Genomic DNA, 21,359 nt, shown 5'->3' with positions numbered 1-21,359 from the left:
TGCTGATGCTAAAAAAAGGAAGTCCTCCTTTGGCTCACACATTCTGGAGTGTCCCAGTCATGTACTCATAACACCCCAGGGGAATAGAGAAACCACTGCACCACCTGATCTGTTCACGCCACCGCACTACCAACATGGATCATTCACTCAAGAACTCTTAATCGATATGAAAAACAGAGGAATATCTACATGGGAGATGTCTGCGAGGCCAAATGAAAAGACTGTGCTGCCTAAATGACAAGCAAATATAACGAATTTCAAGCTTCGATGTAATCAGTGTCCATCAGAGGCTGTAATGCGCAAAATGTAACAGCATGTTAATAAGAGCTTTACTTTTAACCACCTTCCACAGTGAAGAGACTATTTTTACTAAAATGCATTCAAAGAAAAGGTTGTAACGGACTTGGCACACATTCATTGGCTTAACAGATTCATACGAACACGGTGAGATCTACAGACTCTTACGTGGGCTTTTCACTCCGGCTGGCTCAGCAGATTTGACTTTGCACACACTCCCTCAAAGCTTTTACTGTATAAGAGTGAGCTGCCTCTCATCATCCATTTACAGTAAAGACGACCATACTGTAAAAAAAGGCCCAGTAAAGAAATAAAGATGGAAGGAAATGAAAATCACTTTCATGTTATATTAAAAAAAACAAAATGAAATACTTGAATCAATCTCCACATATCCAGATTATAAGCAGCCAATGAAAAGTGTTGTAACTGTTCTTTCTGTGGCGCAAGAAATCCCCATCTCACCTTCTACCCTCACACACGTTTGTTTTTGATATGTGACATTACACTGCAGCACTACATGATGCTCCAGTGGGTACAGGCATGAGGACTCACCGGCATGCTGTAAAAGTTCCACCCTGGCAGATTTGAGATTACTTCAAGTGCATTCAAACGAGAGGCGACTGGCAAAACGCTAACACAGTCTGCTCTAATTACCCCTGAGCCATTTATTATCTTTCTCACTCTGCAGAGCTTTTTTTTTTTTTTTTTCTCCACTCTCAGCCAGGATGTGTGTAATGAGGCTAGGTGCCTCTGTGACAACCTGCAGCAAAGCCTCAGTAACTGATGATGCAGTCTGGGAGAGACCGTGAAATAAAATGCTGCTTACCTTCAAGAGAGATGTGCCGCCTCCTAAACAAGGAGTGGAAGCAGAGAACAGGGTCAGATAGGAAGAACAAAAAAAATTCTAAATTCTTAACAATCTGCACTTTGGTTCATCCAAGACATCTCAAAACCCCAGAGCTGGAAGGTTCCACTTTCACCCTCAAACAAGACTTTTCTTGACAATGTGCTGCTGACGTGCACTCAGATCAGGCAGACAGGAGAGGAAACACAGATTAACATTATTCTAACACACTGAAATCAGCGCAAGCATCAGAGCCGGTGCAGCTCCACTGCTGTATTTCCCGGCACTGTCCGCTCATTGGCTGAAGAGCTACTCAATAAAAACCCTCCTTGTCATCAATTGGGCACGAAGCGGCGGGGGTTAGATTTTCTGTGGCGCACTAACAACCGTGCTCCTCCTCTTTTCGTTCTTGCTCCATCACTTTTTTCCCTCTCAGCACAGGCAGCCAGGGGAGTGCTGAGCTTTGAGAATTAGACGCAGGAGGAAAGGGAGGAGGAGAGAGCGAGGAGAGAGAGGAAAGTACAAAAGCAGGGTGGGCGGATCGATGAATGGAGAGGTGAAGATGGTGACCGGCAGTCTTGATTTTAGGGTCCTGTTCCTCCCTGCTGCAGGAGCTCTGCAGGAACCTGAATGCAGTGAGGTGTTAGGACCAGAGAGGATAGAAGGAAAGGGGGGGGGGTGTTACCGGTCTGCTCGGGCTGGTTTTGCTGCAGTATAGAGGGAAGTTGTTGGGTTTTTTTTTCTTCCTGTTTTCCCAGCAGCAGTTGATGTGAAACTCCAGCACACTCAGCAGCAAATAAGGAAACTAGTTCCTCCCTTCCTCGTTTCCAGGAGTCTTTCATGTAACTGGTGAATAATTTAAAAGAGCAGAAGGTGCGATGAGCTGCAGGACATGACACCGATCACTGCTGCCTCATTATGGGAGACAGAGATTACAGAGGCGTCTAATTAAACAAAATGCATCAAAGTCGAGCGGGAGTCAAGAAGAGCATTACATCTGGCATGCAGACACAACGTTCAACAGCTTGACATTTGACATGTTTTATAGATCAGAGTTCGTCATGTCAGGTGATGAAAGTAATGAAACATACATGTTGTATTTCTTTCCTCTTGTATTTAATTTCCTTCAGACCTTCAGCTCAGTGCACTTAAGTCTCATTCTGCCATCTGGAATTAATAGACAACTACACTGGACAGCTGCATCACGCTGCCATTGCAGGTTTCTCCAGGGAAATCCAAACAATATGTTGCAGGACTCACTGCTTACCTCAGCCACTGTGAAGCAGCCTGAAAAATAAAAACAGGCAAATTATTTCAAGCTATTTCACATATTAAATGTGAAGGCAGGTGAATAATAGCTCTCAGAGGACAATATTTGTCCAAAACGACCCTTAAACTGTTCACACGAGAGAGAAAAAAGCCTGAAACGATACAACAGGATCCCCTCAGACCATCGTAAAGGGGAATACAACCTAAATTATTAAGAATCACAAAATATGTTTTTCCTATGGCCGAGGAAAGTCAGTATTTGTGAACATGAGCTACTTTCTCTTAACTCATAGGACCCTAGCCCTATTTTTAGGCCTCTGTTCGAAAATTGCATAGCCATACTCAAGAGAGTCCCGAGCTCTAACTACAAGGTCTATTTTAATAATTTTGATGCTAGAATACTGGTAACACTTGTGAGATGTGTTGAATTGTGTAAATATTGTGTATATGTTACTGGTTAATAACTGATACACTTATGGCACAGCTCAAATTGGAAAAATTTCTAGGTTCGCCTGAAAAAAAGCACTTGTATTGAACTTTTTTTTTTTTTAAATAATGCAGCTGCAAGCCTAAAACCACGCCACAGTCATAGAACAACACGTTTTACATGTCCCCACAACATATTTTACTTCGATTGAGTGAAGCAGGCCAGCATAAATGGTCATAAAAATCAAAATTTAGATTTTCGGAACCAGCTGTTGCATTGCTGTATACTAATTTTATATACTATATAACTAAATATTAACTATATATTCACTTTTCTTATCACTAAGAGTATTCAATAATCCTAATAAATCAGTTTGACACCATTTTGAATAATTTTGAGCAGTTATGATGTGTCATATCTGTCATTCATAACAATAAATGGCTCATAATGTGTGTCTATGTGACTTTGGTAAGGCCGATTTACTAGTGTGAGACATTTTTAGATGCGGGATAGTCCAACGGGAGCCATGCAGGGGTGTTTGATCGTATCCGGGTCTGTTTACTGACTAAAAATCGCAAAATGCTGGGCGAACCCCCCTCTCTACATGGATTGCTCCACCCCACAGAATCGTCTGCCATTTTGTGATTTATTCCGCCAGCGCATTGATCTCACTCACAGACATGCAGCAGAACATGGCGGGCAGAGCTGTGCAAAAATCGACTGGAATAAATCCGTTTTTCATCGCCAAAACCATCAAAACGTAATTTTTTACCCAATTATTTTTCTCGTGACCTGCAGCTGATGTTGGCATGCATACCCATAACTTTTGAACAGTTTGAAAGAGAGTAATTTGGACGCCGCTGTGCGTTTCCGGGTCGAATCGTGCCCCTCCTGCATGTGTTCATCCGCCATGTGCGATCCTGCTCCGTGATGAGAGAGCCATAGAGAGAGCATAGGTCGTCGATTTTTGGCCAAAATTGTGGCAAATCTTCTAGATATCTTCCAGATATGATATTAGTTCATGTATAATTGTGTTTGCAGTGTTTACAATGGCTGGTATGATGATGTTGCTCGGACTTTTCCCGTTAATTCGATATTTAATATGTCTGGAGCAATAATCCTATTTCTTTATGAAAAATGCTTTCTACGACACGCTGAATGCTGCACACTCTAAAACAGCCCCCCGTGGGGGGCTCTCGGGTCCTTTAAGCCAGAAACCAGGGAAGTACGAATAAACTTGTGACCTTAAGTATAAAGTCTGGAGCTTTGTTTTATTTTCTGTTTTATAAATGAGCTTCATTGTGTCCTCAGTTCTTAAACAGGAAATGTACCCATGTACTCAGATGACTCCCCTGGGTGTTTTCAGTGTCATCTATAACATCTGTAATCATTGTTGATGGAGCAGTTTCTGCTTCTACTTAATCATGTCACACATTTGAATTTTAGCAGTCTAGTTTAAGGATTTGGGTGACACTTATATTATACTAAACTAATATTTTATGAAATGTCTTTGATAAGTATTTCCCAAACTTTTTTCTGGGGACCCACTTTTAAAAAATGACAAACCATCGTGACCCAATTCACAAAAGGCCTCATCTATTGATCACGAGAAGAGCAAATTTGTGTGTAAATGAACGTTCCTGAACATTTCTACTGCTATTTCTGTATCACCGTATATTATTATACATAGTGAAACGGCCATTTTGAAGAGACTTATGTACGTTTTATGCTTTTTTTATTGAAAAGATATTATACCCATATTAAATACTTTATAAATGAGACCAAATAAATGCATTTCGATGAAGTTAACAGGCTCTCTCATTCTTTTAATTTCCTCTCAAAGGCAAAACAAACAATGTGTGCTAGCCTTTCATATTGGATTCAATGTTATAAAAAGGCTACACATATTAAAATAATATAAACATTTAGGCTCCCTCAGGTGGCTTAAAGGTGTACCGCAGATATAAATGTTTAAATAAAATATTATGGAAGAAATTCAGCTAATTTATTGGACGACCCTAATAAAATCTCCCGACCCAGTCTTTGGGAATGTCTTAGACCACAGGAACAACATGTATGAATTCTGAAAATGGGCGTAGTGCGCCTTTAACTGCTCAAGCCTTTGGCAACTAAAAAGTGTCCTCAGACAGTCCATCCAGCTGATTTAGCAGTGCAACATTTGTTAATCAAAGCAACAACAGGAAAGCATGAGTGCCAGTTTCACCATTACACTTATTAAACCTTCTGGGAATGCTGCTAGAATCTCTGCAGCAAATAGCAGCCGGGCTCCCTTCGAGGAGGACACACTACTTCATTGCCTTTGGCGTTACCCTTGTCCCGACAGAGGCCAGGCGGTGCTCGGTGCATTACCAACGATTAGCCCGCCACATGAGTCAGAGACGCTGCATCACTGAAGCATCCTGCCGTTGTATGAAATTTCTATTGCACTGTGGGCCGTTTGCTTCCCGCTCCAGAGTGACGTGGTGGAGAGGAAAGTTTTGATGGGATTCAATTATTCAGCCAGAAGATATTTTGTGATTGCCTTGTGCTGAACTGCATAGCCATAAATCACAATAGATGAAATGGGCGACACAGAGATAATTCAGCCGAGAGATTGGAGGTGTGCCTGAATCGCCTTAAATAAAGGCGAACCAGGAAGTCTAATGAGCCTCGGATATGAAATGAAAATGGAAGTGAGAGTCAACAGCGACAGGAGTAAAGCCATGCGAGCTGCTCTGAGGGATGCTTACATGCTCAAAATGACAATGCTAACATGTTAATGTTTAGCAGGTATAACTTACTTTGGTGTCCTGACATGCTAACATCTGCTAATTAGCACTAAACACAAAGTACAGCTGAGGCTGATGGGAATATCATCCAGGTATTTGGTCATAAACTAAAGTATTGGACACTTATGAATGTTTGTGCAAAATTTCATAGTAATTCGTTCAATAGTTGTTATATATTTCAGTCTGGGCTTAAGGATTGGTCTTTTAGCCACAGCGTATGGTGATGGCAATGTCAGTCTGTCGGTCGGTCTACCACTTAAAGGAGCAGTGAGTAAGATTTAGTGGCATCTAGCTGTGAGATTGCAGAGTGCGACCAACTAAAAACTCTCACTCCTTCCTTTCCAAGTGGGTCGGACAAGTACGGAGGCCTTCAGGTAACTTAAAAACGGGACATGCTCTCTCTAGAGCCAGTGTTTGGTCAACGCATTCGCACTCCCAACCCGTCAAATACCGCCGCTTGGTCAGTGCCCCTTGGCATTGGAGATGGACGCTCTACGTAGCACTAGCATTAGTTTTCAACGTCTTGGGACAGCTTATCAGTATACGCTTGTTACATTGTCCTTTAACAAATTAAAGGACAGTAAAACAAAACTTCCGTCTTCACAGGAAATTAAGTTATGGCGAAAAAATAAAACAGAAAAGAGTGTGCTTGATGTTCACTTGACTGACTAGCGAGTGAGAAACGACTCACGTGACTGACGACTGTTACGGGACACAAACACTGGTCTCCTAGATGAAGGTCTTGTGAATCATGCACCATCCTTCCCGTCTACTAATGTCTAGGGAGGTTTTACGTCACACAGTTTGGGGGGCCTCCGTTGTGTCGATCTCCGTTGCAGAGGGGAACTGACAAAACGGTGGTATTTGGCGACCTAGGAGTGAGAACGGGATGGTTTGTCTGTTCTGAGCTACTGTACAAACATGGAGGTGCAACATGGCGGAGTCTATATGTAGATATAAACCGCTCATTCTACGCTAATGAAAATACAAGGATTCTTAGTTTTGGGTGATTATAAACTAATGAAAACACATTTATGAATATTAAATTCCATTTCTGCCAATAAATCCCGTAAATCCTACATAATGCTCCTTCAAATGAGATCTGACAGATTTGACATAATTGTCAAAATTAAACTCTCCCCACACCAAAAACCAATTCTTCCAAATATACAGAGGAGACAAACATAAACTCTCATCTAACCACCATTAAACTCACCAACATTAAAGGTTAAAGCCTCTTTCCCCTAATTGACTAAACAAAGTACAGTTATTATCACACAATTCCTCACTTTGCAAGTCAAAGCAACTGTAAGAAATTGAATTGAATTATAGGATTCCAAAATTGTTATATATATATATATTTCTTTAATATGTATTTTATATGTTCACTTGCCTACATTTTACATCAGCGATTTCTGATGGCTTTCATTGGAGGTTTGAAACTTTCTCGGTGCAGGACCTAAATTAGACAAAGTCTCTCGCTCCATGACCCTATTGCAGCATGTCAGCATCCAGGGACCCAGCAGAAGTAGGCCTGAGACCCAGTATTGCTCCCAGCCCACAGGTTAAAGCTGCACGACGCAAAATCGTTTGAAGTTGACGGCACAGCGTAGCAGAGATATCTAGTCAAAGGGTTGTAAATCAGAAGGGCGGTTAACAGTGTTGATATTTCTCTTAATTGTTTGGATGTGGAGGTAGAACATTGTGAATGTACTTAAATTAAACATCTCATTTTCAAAAGGCCTGCAGATGTCATTGCTCAGTTGTAACACAGGAGGACGCCATACTCAAAGATTCAGTTGTTTTATTAACTATGGAGCTGGCCATTCATTATGCAGCACACTTCCTTACTATCTCTACACAGTAATACTAACAGTGTGGGGAACACGTGCACAAAATCTCCCTCCGATATCTGACCGTGGAAACGCTGTTGATTTTGATTCTTTAAACGTAGATAATGAAGAACTTCCTCCTTCATATAGTAACATAAAAACACATTTAACTGGTGGAGCAGCTCGGTCCCAAAATAACCGGAGCGTGAGGGAGTACTGAGGCTAATTTTGTCTGCCTCTGTGTGAACCCATGTGTCTCTGCAACCTGGATATCTCTGACGTCTGGCACTATATCACTATGCCAGTAACGCCGAGTCCAAATAGCAACAAGATCAGCATTAAGGACTGGTATTATTATTATGGAAGTCCTGGCATACTGTGGTGTATGCACTCTTGGGAACATTTGAGCCAAATGAATAATAATCTAAACTCTGTATCTAAACTTCATTTGACAAATGAATAGAGCTGCTGTCTCCAGATTCTCACTGGTTTGCAGCCAAAAGGACTTTAACCATTCAGCAGACTGTAATTTAATCAATTTGGAGATGTACTGTACTTTTCTGCTTTAGCCCAAAAGGCAATTGTTTTATTTTATTTATTATATTTTAAATTCTTGGTGAAAAAATATTTTTAATTTGGTACTAATAATTAATTCCCTTTATTTGTTCACATATTTGCATGTTTTTTCCCCAAAATTGGCACCAAATTACAGTTCTTTCCAGGAAAGGATTTTTAAGGAATATATCAGAAATTACAGACCTATTAAAAAAAAAAAGAGTTACTTAATCCATACACTTTCAGCTACTCAGCAGCTAATTTAAATATGAAAAAAACTGAATAAACCAAAACTATGAAATAAAAAATCCATATAAACTACATTGAAGATTGTAGTTTTTTACTCTAATTTATTAATTTCTGATTAAAACTGTGCAGATATTGAGATATTTAAAATAAAGTATGTCAAGTTAAGCACAAAATGAAGTTATCATTTTTAACCTTTTTCACACAAAAGTCCCCTTTACAAAGCTTCTGCTGGAGATTTCAATATGAAGAACACACTATTGAAAAAAAACAAAACCAGAAATAAAATTATTTATTGATATAAATACGTAGATGTTGCATGTAGTTCTCCTCTGAAGAACAGTAAATTGCTGTAGAAGTCTTGGCGTACAACTCGTTAGACTGACAATAATTGAGTTACCGTAGACAGTATCATTGGGGAAAGGGCTGATTGTGGACATGGATACGGACTTAATAAACTACTGAACGATAAAGGCAAAAAGCAACAATTGTTCATCATAGCACAGGGTAACACTCGGCAAGAGGTCACAGGCAACAACCCTTTGGCAGTGTGGTCACCAGCCATATATACATGTTCTTCCAGGAATCCAGCACCTTCCTGTAAAAGAAAAAAGGAAATATTTCAAACTCTAAAATCTTTATTCCTCGTTGTTATTCCCGACAGTTTTTAGAAATGCTAAATGCATCACGCACTCCCTGCTGCAAAGGCCTCATTCTGTCTGCTCCTAATTTGGGATTGCAACAGACGAACAAATCACAACAACAGGTGTTAAAAAGTGTTCAGTGCTGCAGTCGTAAAAACGTCAGCGATCCATAATCATTTAAAGGTACAGCAGAAGGCCTACCATAAAATGAATCTGTACATTTTTCAATATACGTGTTAAAAATAAACTTCATCCAGCAATTACTTATCCAGTATTGTATAACACTATGTATGACATTACACAGATTAAACACAACAACATGTTTAAACCGTGTTAGAGTTGAGGGAGTAACCAGCAAATAAAATGCCGTATCCCTGTGTCCAAAATGAGGCTGCTGCTGCTGAGTCGAGGAAATGTGATTAAGTTCTAACCGAGTACCCACGGAGCAGATCTAATTTATGGGTGGTACCTCTTGGACTCTTTTAGGGGCCGAGGCCACCTTTTCCAAGTTTAGTGCCCTCCATGTAAGGAAAGCAAGTCACAGAGAAGGCAGACGTCACCTCGGGACTCTTTTAAACCTATCATATACGTCCAGTTTCATTATTGAGCTTTTACTGCATTCAATACCCAGAATTATCCATGCTGTGCAACTGAACTACAATAAGCAACATATTTATATAATTAGACTATATTATCATGTAACAGGCACTTTGATTTGATCATGTCTGACCTGTGAGAATGTGAATGTTGACTTATTTCTTTTCTGCACCTGCAGGCGCCGCTGGCTCTGTTCAACACAAAGACAAGTTATTAGTGGGTTAAAACTCAAATACTGCTTAAAATACATAGTTTAAAATGCATAAATTATATATTTCTTTTTTAAGATCTTGACTTACTCTTGACCTCCAACTTGCAGCTGACAGTTGCTTCTCCGTGATCGTTCTTGGCTTTGCAGGAGTACACACCTCCGTCAAAGTTACCAGGCTTACGGATCTCCAGGGAGCAGATACCCTGGACGCAGATCTGCCTGTACTTGGGGTCGTCTCCGATAATCATCTGGTTCTTCATCCATATAACCTTGGGCTGTAGAAAGAAAAAAAAAAAAAACAGTGTTTTATCTCACAAATAAACTATTTTTGTTTGTGCCACATGGCAAGAAAACAACTCTTGATTGAAGTGGACACACAGCACACGCCCAGTTTGGGAGTTTTAATGGCACCGACAGGGTGAGGACCTCTTGGGGCCTCACAGGGAATGTTACACATGTGACCCCGCTTTGCTGAACTGTCACCATGTGGCCTCTCCTCCTCCTCCTCCTCCCGTGCTTCAGATGTAAAGAATACCAATTCTAGCCTTCTGATCGAGACCATCTACTATTCGCTAGCATTCTGTTTGGCGACCTGGTGGGATTATGAGCCCATACAGGAGGTGAGAGGCTCAGACAGAAGGCCAACACGGGCAGGCAAAGATCATACACATACTCAGCTCAGAGCTCTCAGTACGTCCACTCACCACCTCAAAATGATTATTTAGCTGCTGACAAGTAGTTTTGAGCAATGGCTCCACCGGTGTGACGGCATAATCTAGCAAACAATGTATGCACGCTTGCATACTCATGTCCCAAAATAAACATTTTAGACTGCATATCCTCTAGGGACTCATTTGTTTCCATTCATTTCACTGTAACATGTATGAAAATCAACTTTCAGTGAGTTCTTTGAGATAATTTAAGACAGCAAGCATTAGACTAATTTCATTTATATTTGTCAAAATGATTGCATTATTGTTGTGTCAGCAGAGAGCAGGGTTGTTCGGCCTTGGTGATGTGTTCGATGACACTCAGTGAGACCCAAAATTCGAGACATGGTAGCTGAAATACACTGAATTTATGAGCTTCCGAAATTGAATTTGGAAGACAGACTGTGTTCTCAGACCAGAACCCCCATTTATAATGCACCAGCAGCGCAAGAACTAGCAACGATTGAAGCTCCTTGAACGTCGTTGTGAGTGACTTTTTTTTAGCTCCTATTTCCGTAGGAGTAGGTACTCTCCCACAGGAGCCAATGCAGCATGGACGGCCGCCATTTTTAAAAAGCCGTTAGCTGTGTGAAGAATAGACAACACAAAACACAGCTTGTTTAGAAAAAAAACCCCGGAAGAAAACACAGACAAATGGACCGAGGGTGATTTCCAGAATTTACCTTGTCCATGAGCACAAACCCACTGAGCCAAAGAATGAGTGAAGGCTAGTGCCCAGCGAGCTAACCCAGTAGCACAGAGACAAACCCTGCGGAACAAAGCACACCCACTGAGCAAAAGAACAATAGCCGATTCAATTAATATCGTAACACGTACTTTCATAGGTTGATCGTGGCATGTAACAGAGTTGTTTAAATATTATTCTATCGATAAAAAAAAAGCTAAAAGAGAGCTTGTGAAACGCAGCACACTGGCCGACCTCCCATCTGGAAATGTGTGCGAGCGGCGAGCTTGTGTTCCTTTTGGCAGTGCGAATGCAGGCAGAAAAAAAGACTTTGACGGTATATTGTTTTCTCCCAGTGGGCAACTACTCTCAGGGAGTTCCCAGAAATGTTTGGTCCGAAAGGTCCCCACATCAGGTGTGGTTTAGTGGGAAAAACGGGACAAGACACAGAACTGGTCAGCTTTACAAGACATGTTACTGTACTTTTGGGGATCCCCTGACGGAGCACAGCAGCTTGGTGCTGTAGCCGACAGTGGTGGCTCTGTCATTTAGATTGGTGGTGAACTTGGGCGCCTCGCTGAAGTCGTGTTCCTGGTACTCAGGAGGCTTGTAGTCGATACCTGGAGGGTGGAAGAGAAACAGACTTGACCATGAAGCTCCAAGCTGCTCATCTCAGGTACTAACACAGTTCCTACAAATATGTTTTTTTTTTCGTACTTTTTCCATGATGACCAATCTAAAGGTTGGTTGCATGATTGCAATTTGCGCAATAGTATGTAGGATTGCATCTCTATCAAAAAATGGACCTAACATATATAAATGAATAGTTCAATTCTGTTACCATTAGCCAAATTTGAATCTGCAACCAAATAATCTAAGCTCAAAGGTCCACTTACTAGCTGCCTGAGCTTTCAGCAGCACCTCAGAATCTGCTGAAAGTGGACCTTTGATTGTAGGTTATTTAGTTGCACACACTGTTCCCGAAGTTTGAGAATGAACCTCCACACCCAGATTTGAATGTGAAAGTGAAAGCCTACTAGCGGATAACCATTGTTTTTACAGCGTCAAGACACCGTCAGTGAGGGAAGGATCAATGAGACAAAAGCTTCAGCGGGAAACAGTAACAAAGTAATTCCTGTGTCTGTTTTCTCGCTGGTCGAGGATCAATAAAAGAACAAGTTACCCGTCTTCAAGATGCTGGCCTCCCCCTTTGCAATGGTAGCGTCCTCGCTAGTTCCACACTTATTTTCAGAAAACCCTCTGAACTTGTAGGTGTTGCCCATGATGAGGTCAGAGATGGTGGCGTTCAGTCTGTGGTAATGCTCCAACACAGTGAACCAGTCCTGTAGACACACAACAGGACAAGGTTTTGAGGATTCAGGATTTACTGTGAGTACTGTACCAGGGGCTCCTTCCATCATGCGTTATTCATTATGACGTTGTAGACAGACGCGCTCCGATAATGAAAACTCACTCCAGTCTTTTTGTCGGCCTTCTGGATTGTGTAACCTGTGATTTCTGTGTTGCCGTTGTCTTTGGGTGGAGTCCATTCCAGAGCAGCATTGAAGCCCCAGCTATCCACAACCTTCACACTGGCGGGAGGCCCCGGCAGCTCTGTGAACAACAGAACAACATGTGTTACACCGACAGTTTTTAAATGACATCTAACGTAAATGAGCATATATTTACGTTAGATGTCATTTAAAAACATCTGCTACAGCCAAGGACAAGGGCAGACCGCAGCGTTTTGTTCGCTCTGCCGAGAGGATGATTGGCTGCAAGCTGCCGTCCCTTCAGGACCTGTACGCCTCCGGGACCCAGAGGCGGGCTGCAATCCATCAGGATCCAAAACCGGACACCACAAGAACAGTTTCTTTCCAACGGCATCTGAAGGCCCAATGGCACGCACTTCTATCCGTCACATTAATGCACTATTATCTCTCTACATTGCGTGTTTTTTGTTCTTGAATACCATGAACCTTTGCACATCCCCTAGAACAGCTAAATGGGCCTCAGACCGCCATCTAGTATGCCGCGGAAAAACTGCCAAATGGTTAGATTAAATCAAAAATAAAAAACTTTTTGGTAAATTACAAAGCTAGTTATTTTATATCTAAACGTGCTCAAGGATACACATAAAATAAATAGAATAAAATTGAAATAGTGATAATAAAAATGCATTATTTCCATGACCATTTTCTTTGAATATCACAACCACGACTCATCAGGTAGAGACGAACGTGTTTTCACTTTTAGCTAGCCAACGTTTCCTCGGAGACAAGTGACACATAATTTGAATTTGAATCCGTGATGTTGGGTACAACCTGGTGCCAGGGAAAGCTACAAAGCATGTGGTGAGGAAATATGACCCTCTGTACATTACATTTGGATTCATCATGGCAGGCTGTGAAGAGCGAGAGCAAGCTGAACATTTATTTTGGTCACTACAGCTGTGGCATAATAGATATTTACATACCAGGTTATTTTTCTCCTTTTTTTTGTCACGTTATGTTTTTTTCCTCATTTAATTGTATTATTTTAGAAGTGGACCTAACATATTTTTTAAATTTACAATTTTTTATTTTTTCTACCTACGTGGCAATAAACAGAATTCTGATTCTGATAAAACCATCTGTCCCCATCATTCTGAACTGTATCTTGCACATGCCGCTTCCCACCTCCTAATGTAAACTAATGTAACCGTTTGCTCACCAACAATTTGCAGGATGAGCGAAGCCTTGTCCTCGAAGTCATCCACCTTCACACACATCTCATACACTCCAGAGTCTTGTCTCTCGGCCGTGCGGATGAACACGATGCTGTCTCTGTCGGAGCTGCGGATGTTCACCCTCTTTGTGTCCAGCGGCTGTCCGTCCTTTAACCAGGTGACCACAGGTTTGGGTTTGCCCTGGTAAAAAAAAGAAAAAGAAAATCAGACAGTGAATTGTGAGGGAGCTGCGTGTTGTTATTCATTACGCATTTACAAGAGCGCTACAGTCATCTTCTGCTTACTGTGAAGGGGATGGTCAGGTTGATCTTGGCTCCAGTGTGAGCGACGTATCTCTGCCTGAGGAAACGTGGCAGGCGGACCTTGGGGCGATCTGGAGAGAAAAACAACCAATGATTATTAAAGTGTCGGAGGAGGATCAGCGACAAGACGTCACAGCCTTAGAGGGATTGCTAGGAACCTATTGAGAGATTTTTGGAGTGAAACAAAATGATTTAATTTCCTTTTGTGACCCACAAATCTTGAAGAAGTCCATAAAGCTGCTGGGCTGATCTAAGCCCATCTGAGCCAGGGAATCTTCACTGGTGCCACAAGTGTGTGTCTGTGCTTCAACTGGTTGTAAAAGTAACGCTTATTCTAAGCCCTTTATCCCTTCGCTTTATATCCGTCTACTCAATGGGCACACCTTTCATTCTTTAAATGGCAGGATGTGTTTAAGCAGCTACACAGATCGTGGCACAAGTAGCGTTTTGTATAGATTATAATAAAAAGTAAATAAAATGAGAAGCTGCACATAATATTGGAGGACAGGAATCTACGGTAGGCATGATAGTAAGTATGTGTGTATGTTCATGTGAATTCACATGCATGTTTGTATCTGTGTGCTGTGTTTTTGGACTTCAATTGTATTTTGCCGATTGGAAAAATCACATATATTTCATATATTTTTTAATGCCATAATAATTATTGCTTTATTGTGTTAAGTCAATATTTACTCAAACTCATAATAAAACATTTAGCTGTGTTTTAAACCATCATTTTTTTTATTTTTCCCCCTCCTAGTTTATTGTAGTTTGTGCACGCTGACTCACACAGTTGCCTTATTGGGACCAATTATGTTGCAATAACACAGGAAATTGGAGAAGTAAGAGATGTATCTGCATGTAGGGAATTTAAATCATAATTTAATATAAAGAAGTATGAGAAGCGCCAAGTGCCCTGGTGGCTCATCAAAAGCTTCCTTCTAACACACAGATAGTTAGCAACTGTGACGTTTAAAATGATACTTAAGCCCCATAAGTATCTCGCTGAGGCTTATTTGTAAAAGTGATTAGGTAAGAAGCACCAACTGCTGAGTCCAGCACAGCAACATTTGTCAGGACTCTAAATAAAGAAAGCGTACTGTGGACTATCACCTCCCCTCGTCACGCATGATCGGGATCTTCAGTTACTCCCACTCTTGTCAGAATGCATTCAAATCAAAGATAGATTATGCAAGAAGGTAACCGATTTGTAAAAATAAAAAATAAAAACCTGGAACATAAATCATCTGGTGTGAGAAAACAAGGAAAAGTGAGGTAGATGTGCATCTATTTACTCGAACAAACATACCGCGTGTTAGAGTGTCTTATCACTTCGTTCAGAGAGGACGAGGCTTAATGAAAATTCTCCCTGTAAAGTCTGTGGCATGTTTCAAAATAAACAGTGAATCTCTGGAAGTGTCATGAGATTTGGGTGTCACCTGAGAAGTTAGCTCCATATCCACCACCCCTACTGGAATTTACCATCCGCACCCCTCTCCTCCTGACCCACAGCCCCCACCTGCTTGCAGTCAGATCACTTGTCACCATCGATCTTGCAGGAAGCAGCCTGACAGCACAAATCCTGCCGGGGGATCACAATGCAAACCCCTGCTCAGAAAAACCTGCATTAACAGCGGGCACATCCCAGCTATGCTTTCTAAATCTTTGCGTTCATTTCGTCGGAAACCATTCATGAGTTGTTTCTATATGTGGCGGAGCGCCTGCTATGGCGAAGGCGACGGTGTACAGGGACCACTTTAAATACTGCCAGTCCGGCTGGGGTCAGGTTACCGTCCCTCCTTGTTCGGCTCTCCATTCCGCATAACGATGATTCGTGAGTGAGCCGAAGCAACGCAGCTCCTCCTTTTAAAGCCCTCAGGGTCCAATCATCATTTTACCACAGATCACTCCACATATACTGTCTATGATTAACACTGTAAGGTGTAGGGCATCCGTAAAAAACCAATCTACTTAACAAGTGTGTAGTTGTAACCCTGTGGTGAGGTGGATCAGTGTGAGAGGGCCACAGTTTTATGCCGTTAACTCCGCAGGTATGTGCCAATGGGACACGGACAGCTGGGGAAAAAAAACATTGCTGAGCTGCTTTAGTTTGACTTCTGCACTTTGCAACTCCTCTTTCCCGTAATAAATGGCTCTTAAGCCACACCCTTGGTTAAATAGTTTGTCCCATATGCATTTAACTTTACAGATGGATTAAATTTATTTGTCTTGAAAAAAAGACCTGTATGCAACTTGATTTTCATTTTCAGTCACCTGGAAGTTAAGATCCAGACACATATCGTATCCGAGTTTGAGACCAAATTCGTCCTTTCAAACCAAATTTAAAAGGACGAATAGATTTTGTTCCCGGTGGGTGTTGGCCTCCGCCAGGGCTGCCCTTTGTCACCGGTCCTGTTCGTGATTTTCATGGACAGGATATCTAGGCGCAGCCTGGGGGCGGAGAACGTCAGTCTCGGGGGTCTCGGGATCGCTTCTCTGCTATTTGCAGATGATGTGGTCCTGTTAGCCTCCTCGGATCGTGACCTCCAGCATTCACTGGGGCGGTTTGCAGCCGAGTGTGAAGCGGCGGGGATGAGAGTTAGCACCTCCAAATCTGAGGCCATGGTTCTCTGCCGGAAACTGGTGGATTGCTCCCTCCAGGTGGGGACGGAGTGCCTACCTCAAGTGAAGGAGTTCAAGTATCTCGGGGTCTTGTTCACGAGTGAGGGTAAGATGGAGCGGGAGATCGACAGACGGATCGGTGCGGCTGCAGCAGTAAAGCAGACGCTGCACCGGACCGTCTTGGTGAAGAGGGAGTCGGGCTCAGCCTTAGAGATAGGGTAAGGAGCTCGGTCATCAGGAGGGAGCTTGGAGTAGAGCCGCTACTCCTTCGCGTCGAAAGGAGTCAGCTGAGGTGGTTCGGGCATCTAATTAGGATGCCTCCTGGACGCCTCCCACTGGAGGTTTTCCAGGCACGTCCAACTGGGAAGAGACCCCGGGGAAGACCCAGAACACGCTGGAGAGATTACATCTCCCAGCTGGCCTGGGAACGCCTCGGGATCCCCCAGAATGAGCTGGAACATGTTGCCGGTGAGAGGGAGGTCTGGGTCGGCCTGCTTGACCTGCTGCCACCGCGACCCGACCCCGGATAAGTGGAGGAAAATGGATGGATGGAATAGATTTTGTCAGATTTTGTCACTTTTGTATGATTATTGTATCTCAATACACTGTTTTTACTATTTACAGATGCATGGTGTGTGTAGTATTTAGTAACTCACATTTTTGCTTAATTCTGTATCTAGAAGGTGATATATTTGTACACATATTTCTATGTTTTCCCACTTTTAATGTCTCCCCTTGTTTTTGTCTGTGTACCATCACTGACCCATTCGTGTAGCCTATTCCCCGTTTCCCTAGTAGATGCTCACACTCACACAGTGAAAAGCATTCTAGTGTTTTCTTTTAAAGTATTATCTACATGACGCATCTGTTCTGCTTCATTTAGCTGCTGTGACGCTTCAGTTTCCACACGTTTGTGATAAAGTGGTAAACCATCCGAGTAAGTAGTTATTGTGCTGAAAATGCACACTCAGCTATTTACTCAATATCGAGTGATGTTCTGAGACAGATCTTGCACGCTTCTTACCAGCGACCTCCTTCACCTGGACGGCCTCGGGGAGGGTGACAGGCGGGCTGCGGCCACCGACGTTCACAGCCACCACGCGGATCCTCAGACGGTCGCCGGTGGTCTGGTTCTTGATAACGTAGCGGGAGGACTTCTGCAGATCCTCGTTGACTGCTTTCCAGTCCTCGGCTGAATGGGATTATACAAAAAAAATGAAATGAAGACAGGCTGGTGACGATTTACACAGCTATTGTTCATCTTGATATCATACAGAAGGATAAAGACTGTGATGATGAAGTTTGCTGACTGGGAAAACTCAGACCAACAGTCTAATTCATGCAGAATTAATAAATTACAAACAGCTTGTTGTGCCGCTTTGTGAAAGAAATAGTGATTATGTTTCACACACATTATTATTATTACATTAGGAATTGGTGTTCTGTGGGTAAACAGCTTGCCCTGTCTGCTAAATCAAGCCTACATTGAAGTACTGCTGATATGAGCTTAGGGCAGTAAGTCTAAAAGCAGGACCTCCTGCAAGACCACAGCAGCTCCTGAAATGCCTCTTTCCTTGTAGGGAGAAGTTAGATAGCTCGTGATATAGCGGAGTGACACTTGGGGGACAGCTGCAACCGATAGGGCTGACCCGCATTACTGTAAAACAGCTATTTCACATGTTCCTGGGGGTATTTAAAAAGCACTTATAGTATAACAGTATATACTTAAAGGTAACAGTATATACTTAAAGGTATATCTAATGATAGTTATTAGAGATGTAATGATACTTGCTTTAAAAAAAAAACCTAAAACCAGCTGTTGAAATAAAAGCTTTCGACATCATTTAAAAGGGTGGCTGACATTGTTGCCACAGTGTATTAATAATCTGACCCCTTTCGTGCACCTGCTGGTTTTCAGTGCACCTGGTTTAAAAAGCACAGCAGGACTTACTTCCATCCTTGCAGACTTCAATGGTGTATCCGTCCAGACCGGATGGTCCGAGGACCTCTGGCTGGCTCCAAATGATAGTCACCGAAGTTTCATTCTTATCCTCGATAAACAGATCCAATGGGACACTTGTGGGCTCTGCAGAATCAATAATTAGATTGTTTCAATCAGAAAACAGTTGAGGGTCATAAGAGATGAGCACAGTTCTTTTTTTTACTAACACTGTAATAAAAAAAAGGAAAAGAAGACGAAGTGATGCAAGTAGAGTCATGTCACTCTGAGATGGAGTTTCCTTTCCGGATAGACCTTTACCTTGCGGTGGGGGTGTGGGTGGTTTAGGCTCTTCTGGTGCAGGCGCTTCAGCAGCTTCAGCTGATGTTAATCAGGCATTGGCTTTATTATTGGCAGCGCGTAATAAGCAGAGCGACGCCACAGCATCGAATTACATCCAGCTATGTACCTCTCAGCACTACAATGCTAACATAAACGGCGTTAAATCATCTCAGATATTAAAGAGAGAGGAGCAGAGCAGGAACATGTTCGGCTTTACCATCAGCAGGTGCTTCCGAGTCAGCAGCGGGAGCGCCTTCTGCGGCTGGAGCAGCAGCTATTATTGGACGTTAGATATTATTAATTAGTGCATTAAGCAGGTGGGACATGTTCTAACAGATAATGGGTGTGTGTGTGTGTGTGTGTGTGTGTGTTCAGAGTGCAGACTGTGATGAAAGTGTCATGGAGAAGTCAGTTAGCGTCGTTAGCTTTAACGTGAGAGGTTAAGGAATCGGATTTAAGAAGGTATCTGTTGTGGCTCATGTGACTTTCTTTACCATCGGCGGGGGCCTCAGCGGCAGCAGCTGGTGTTTCCTCTGTAGCGTGAGCGGCAGCTGGCATTAGAGGTTAGAGGATAGTAGCATTAGATATTAGTGAAGTTAGCTTTTACTGTAGGAGGTGGACGGTTTCAAGGTTTAATAATAGGTATGTAAGAAATGAGTTGGTACTCTGATCGTCTGTTTTACTATCAGCAGGGGCCTCAACAACCCCTGCAGCGGGTGCAGCGGGTGCAGCAGCTGGTATTAGAGGATATTAGCATTAGATATTAGTGAAGTTATCTTTTACTGTAACAGGTTCAAGATTAGTTGCATATATATGTTAATACTCTGATCGTCTGTTTTACTATCAGCAGGGCCTCAACAGCTGCTGGAGTTACCTCTGCAGCGGGTGCAGCAGCTGACATTAGAGGTTAGAAGATATTAGCATTTGTTGTTAGCAAAGTTATCGTTTACTGTAGGAGGTTCACGATTCAATACGTATACTTGTTAATACACTGTTAGTCGGTTTTACCATCAGCAGGGGCCTCGGCGGCAGCAGCACCAGGTGCTTCTTCTGTAGCAGGCGCAGCAGCTGATATTAGATGTTAGAAGGTTGACACATAACATTTTGAAAACATGACATATTTTTCAAAATGGTATGAAAGAGGTTAAATCTATTAAAATAAAAAATGAAAAGTAAAAAATGCGCAGTAGATGATAACTGACACTCCTCTCAGGGTATCATACCATTGGCTGCTGGCTGATCTGCAACAACTGGAGCAGCAGCTTCATCAGTGGGAGCAGCTGATGTAGATATGTTAAATGTTAGAGATAGTAAATACACTTCTTAATAAAACAGGTGTTGTTATTAATATGCGTTATACATCAGTAGCGTAAAGTGAGCACATCAAACCAGTGCCACCACCTTGACCGTGTATTTCACAACTCATTTTATATATTTATATTTAGGTTTGTTAACGTTTTGCGTCAAGATGGAGCTTTCACTGAGGTATAACGGCGCATATCAGCAACAACTTTACAAGTTATCATGCAGTTTTGCAAAAGAAAGGTAAAGCGCGTCAGAAGCGCAGAGGTATGATTTCCAGTAGCTTGCAGAAAAGAGGTCGTCAGAAGAAGGCGGTTCATGCAGTAACCATGCGTTTTCCGTTTTTGTGTCGATGGCTACAACTCCTGACCAATGGCACCTCCACGCACAGCGCGCGTAAAGGTTGCCATGTGCTTACCATTAAGTGGACCCACAGCTACTGCTTTAATTAAATGGTTAAACAACTGATCCAAGTTTCATCCGCTGACAAATAAAAGGAAGGTGTGCTGAATAATCGGTGACTCGTGGCTTTACCGTTTGCGGGTGGAGGGGTGGGTGGTTTGGGCTCCTCAGCTGGCGGGGCAGCAGGGGCCTCTCCCTCTGCAGGGGCCGCCTCAGCAGGTGCAGCTTCTGCCTCGGCGGGGGCTGGGACGGCTTCGGCCGGGGCGGCCTCGGCAGGAGCGGGCTCAGGAGCCGGCTCTGGAGCCTTCTCCTCCTTCTTGGCTGGCTCTTTGTTAGCCGCCTTCTTCATTGGGGCAGGCTTGGACGGCATGTCGGCGGTTGCAGCTAATTCCCAACTCGGTGAAGCCCTTAAAACTGGATCGAATGCCGTCATTAGAGCGGAGGAGGCAGGCTTATATAGGGCCAAGCAGGTTCAAGCACCGCCCCCTAATGAATTACATGTAATAGATACCGAGCACCATGTCTGACTCAGACCCCATGTCCGTTTGTCTCACTCATCAACGCTCGTTGTGCATCATTAACTGTTCCAAAACGATGGCCTAATTAAATTACATAT

The 21,359-nt window shown here is 42.6% G+C and overlaps 2 protein-coding genes across 3 annotated transcripts in view; both read right to left on the bottom strand.

Annotated features, from left to right (window-relative positions):
* LOC116396820 (synaptotagmin-2-like) overlaps positions 1-1,722 on the bottom strand; it is a 32,171-nt gene extending 30,449 nt beyond the window's left edge. For both annotated transcript variants that reach the window (XM_031871694.1, XM_031871699.1), the window contains exon 1: positions 1,124-1,722. The gene's annotated coding sequence lies outside the window, so the exon portion shown is untranslated. The remainder of the gene's footprint in view (positions 1-1,123) is intronic.
* A 6,395-nt stretch (positions 1,723-8,117) lies between these two features.
* mybphb (myosin binding protein Hb) lies at positions 8,118-21,255 on the bottom strand. The gene is made up of 11 exons (XM_031871741.1): positions 20,876-21,255; positions 18,710-18,844; positions 17,783-17,950; positions 14,119-14,207; positions 13,819-14,014; positions 12,581-12,720; positions 12,290-12,449; positions 11,590-11,726; positions 9,800-9,986; positions 9,634-9,690; positions 8,118-8,857 (listed from the first exon to the last, which is right to left on the bottom strand). The coding sequence occupies exons 1-10, from the start codon at positions 21,174-21,176 to the stop codon at positions 9,656-9,658; spliced, it is 1,548 nt and encodes a 515-aa protein (XP_031727601.1). The 5' UTR covers positions 21,177-21,255; the 3' UTR covers positions 8,118-8,857; positions 9,634-9,655.
* Positions 21,256-21,359: the final 104 nt, after the last annotated feature.

Source organism: Anarrhichthys ocellatus, unplaced genomic scaffold (assembly GCF_004355925.1).
Source record: "Anarrhichthys ocellatus isolate YVR2014 unplaced genomic scaffold, GSC_Weel_1.0 scaffold60, whole genome shotgun sequence".
Classification (NCBI taxonomy): Eukaryota; Metazoa; Chordata; class Actinopteri; order Perciformes; family Anarhichadidae; genus Anarrhichthys; species Anarrhichthys ocellatus.
The sequence above is the reverse complement of the archived record's forward strand: the minus strand, read 5'-3'. Positions and strand labels throughout refer to the sequence as shown.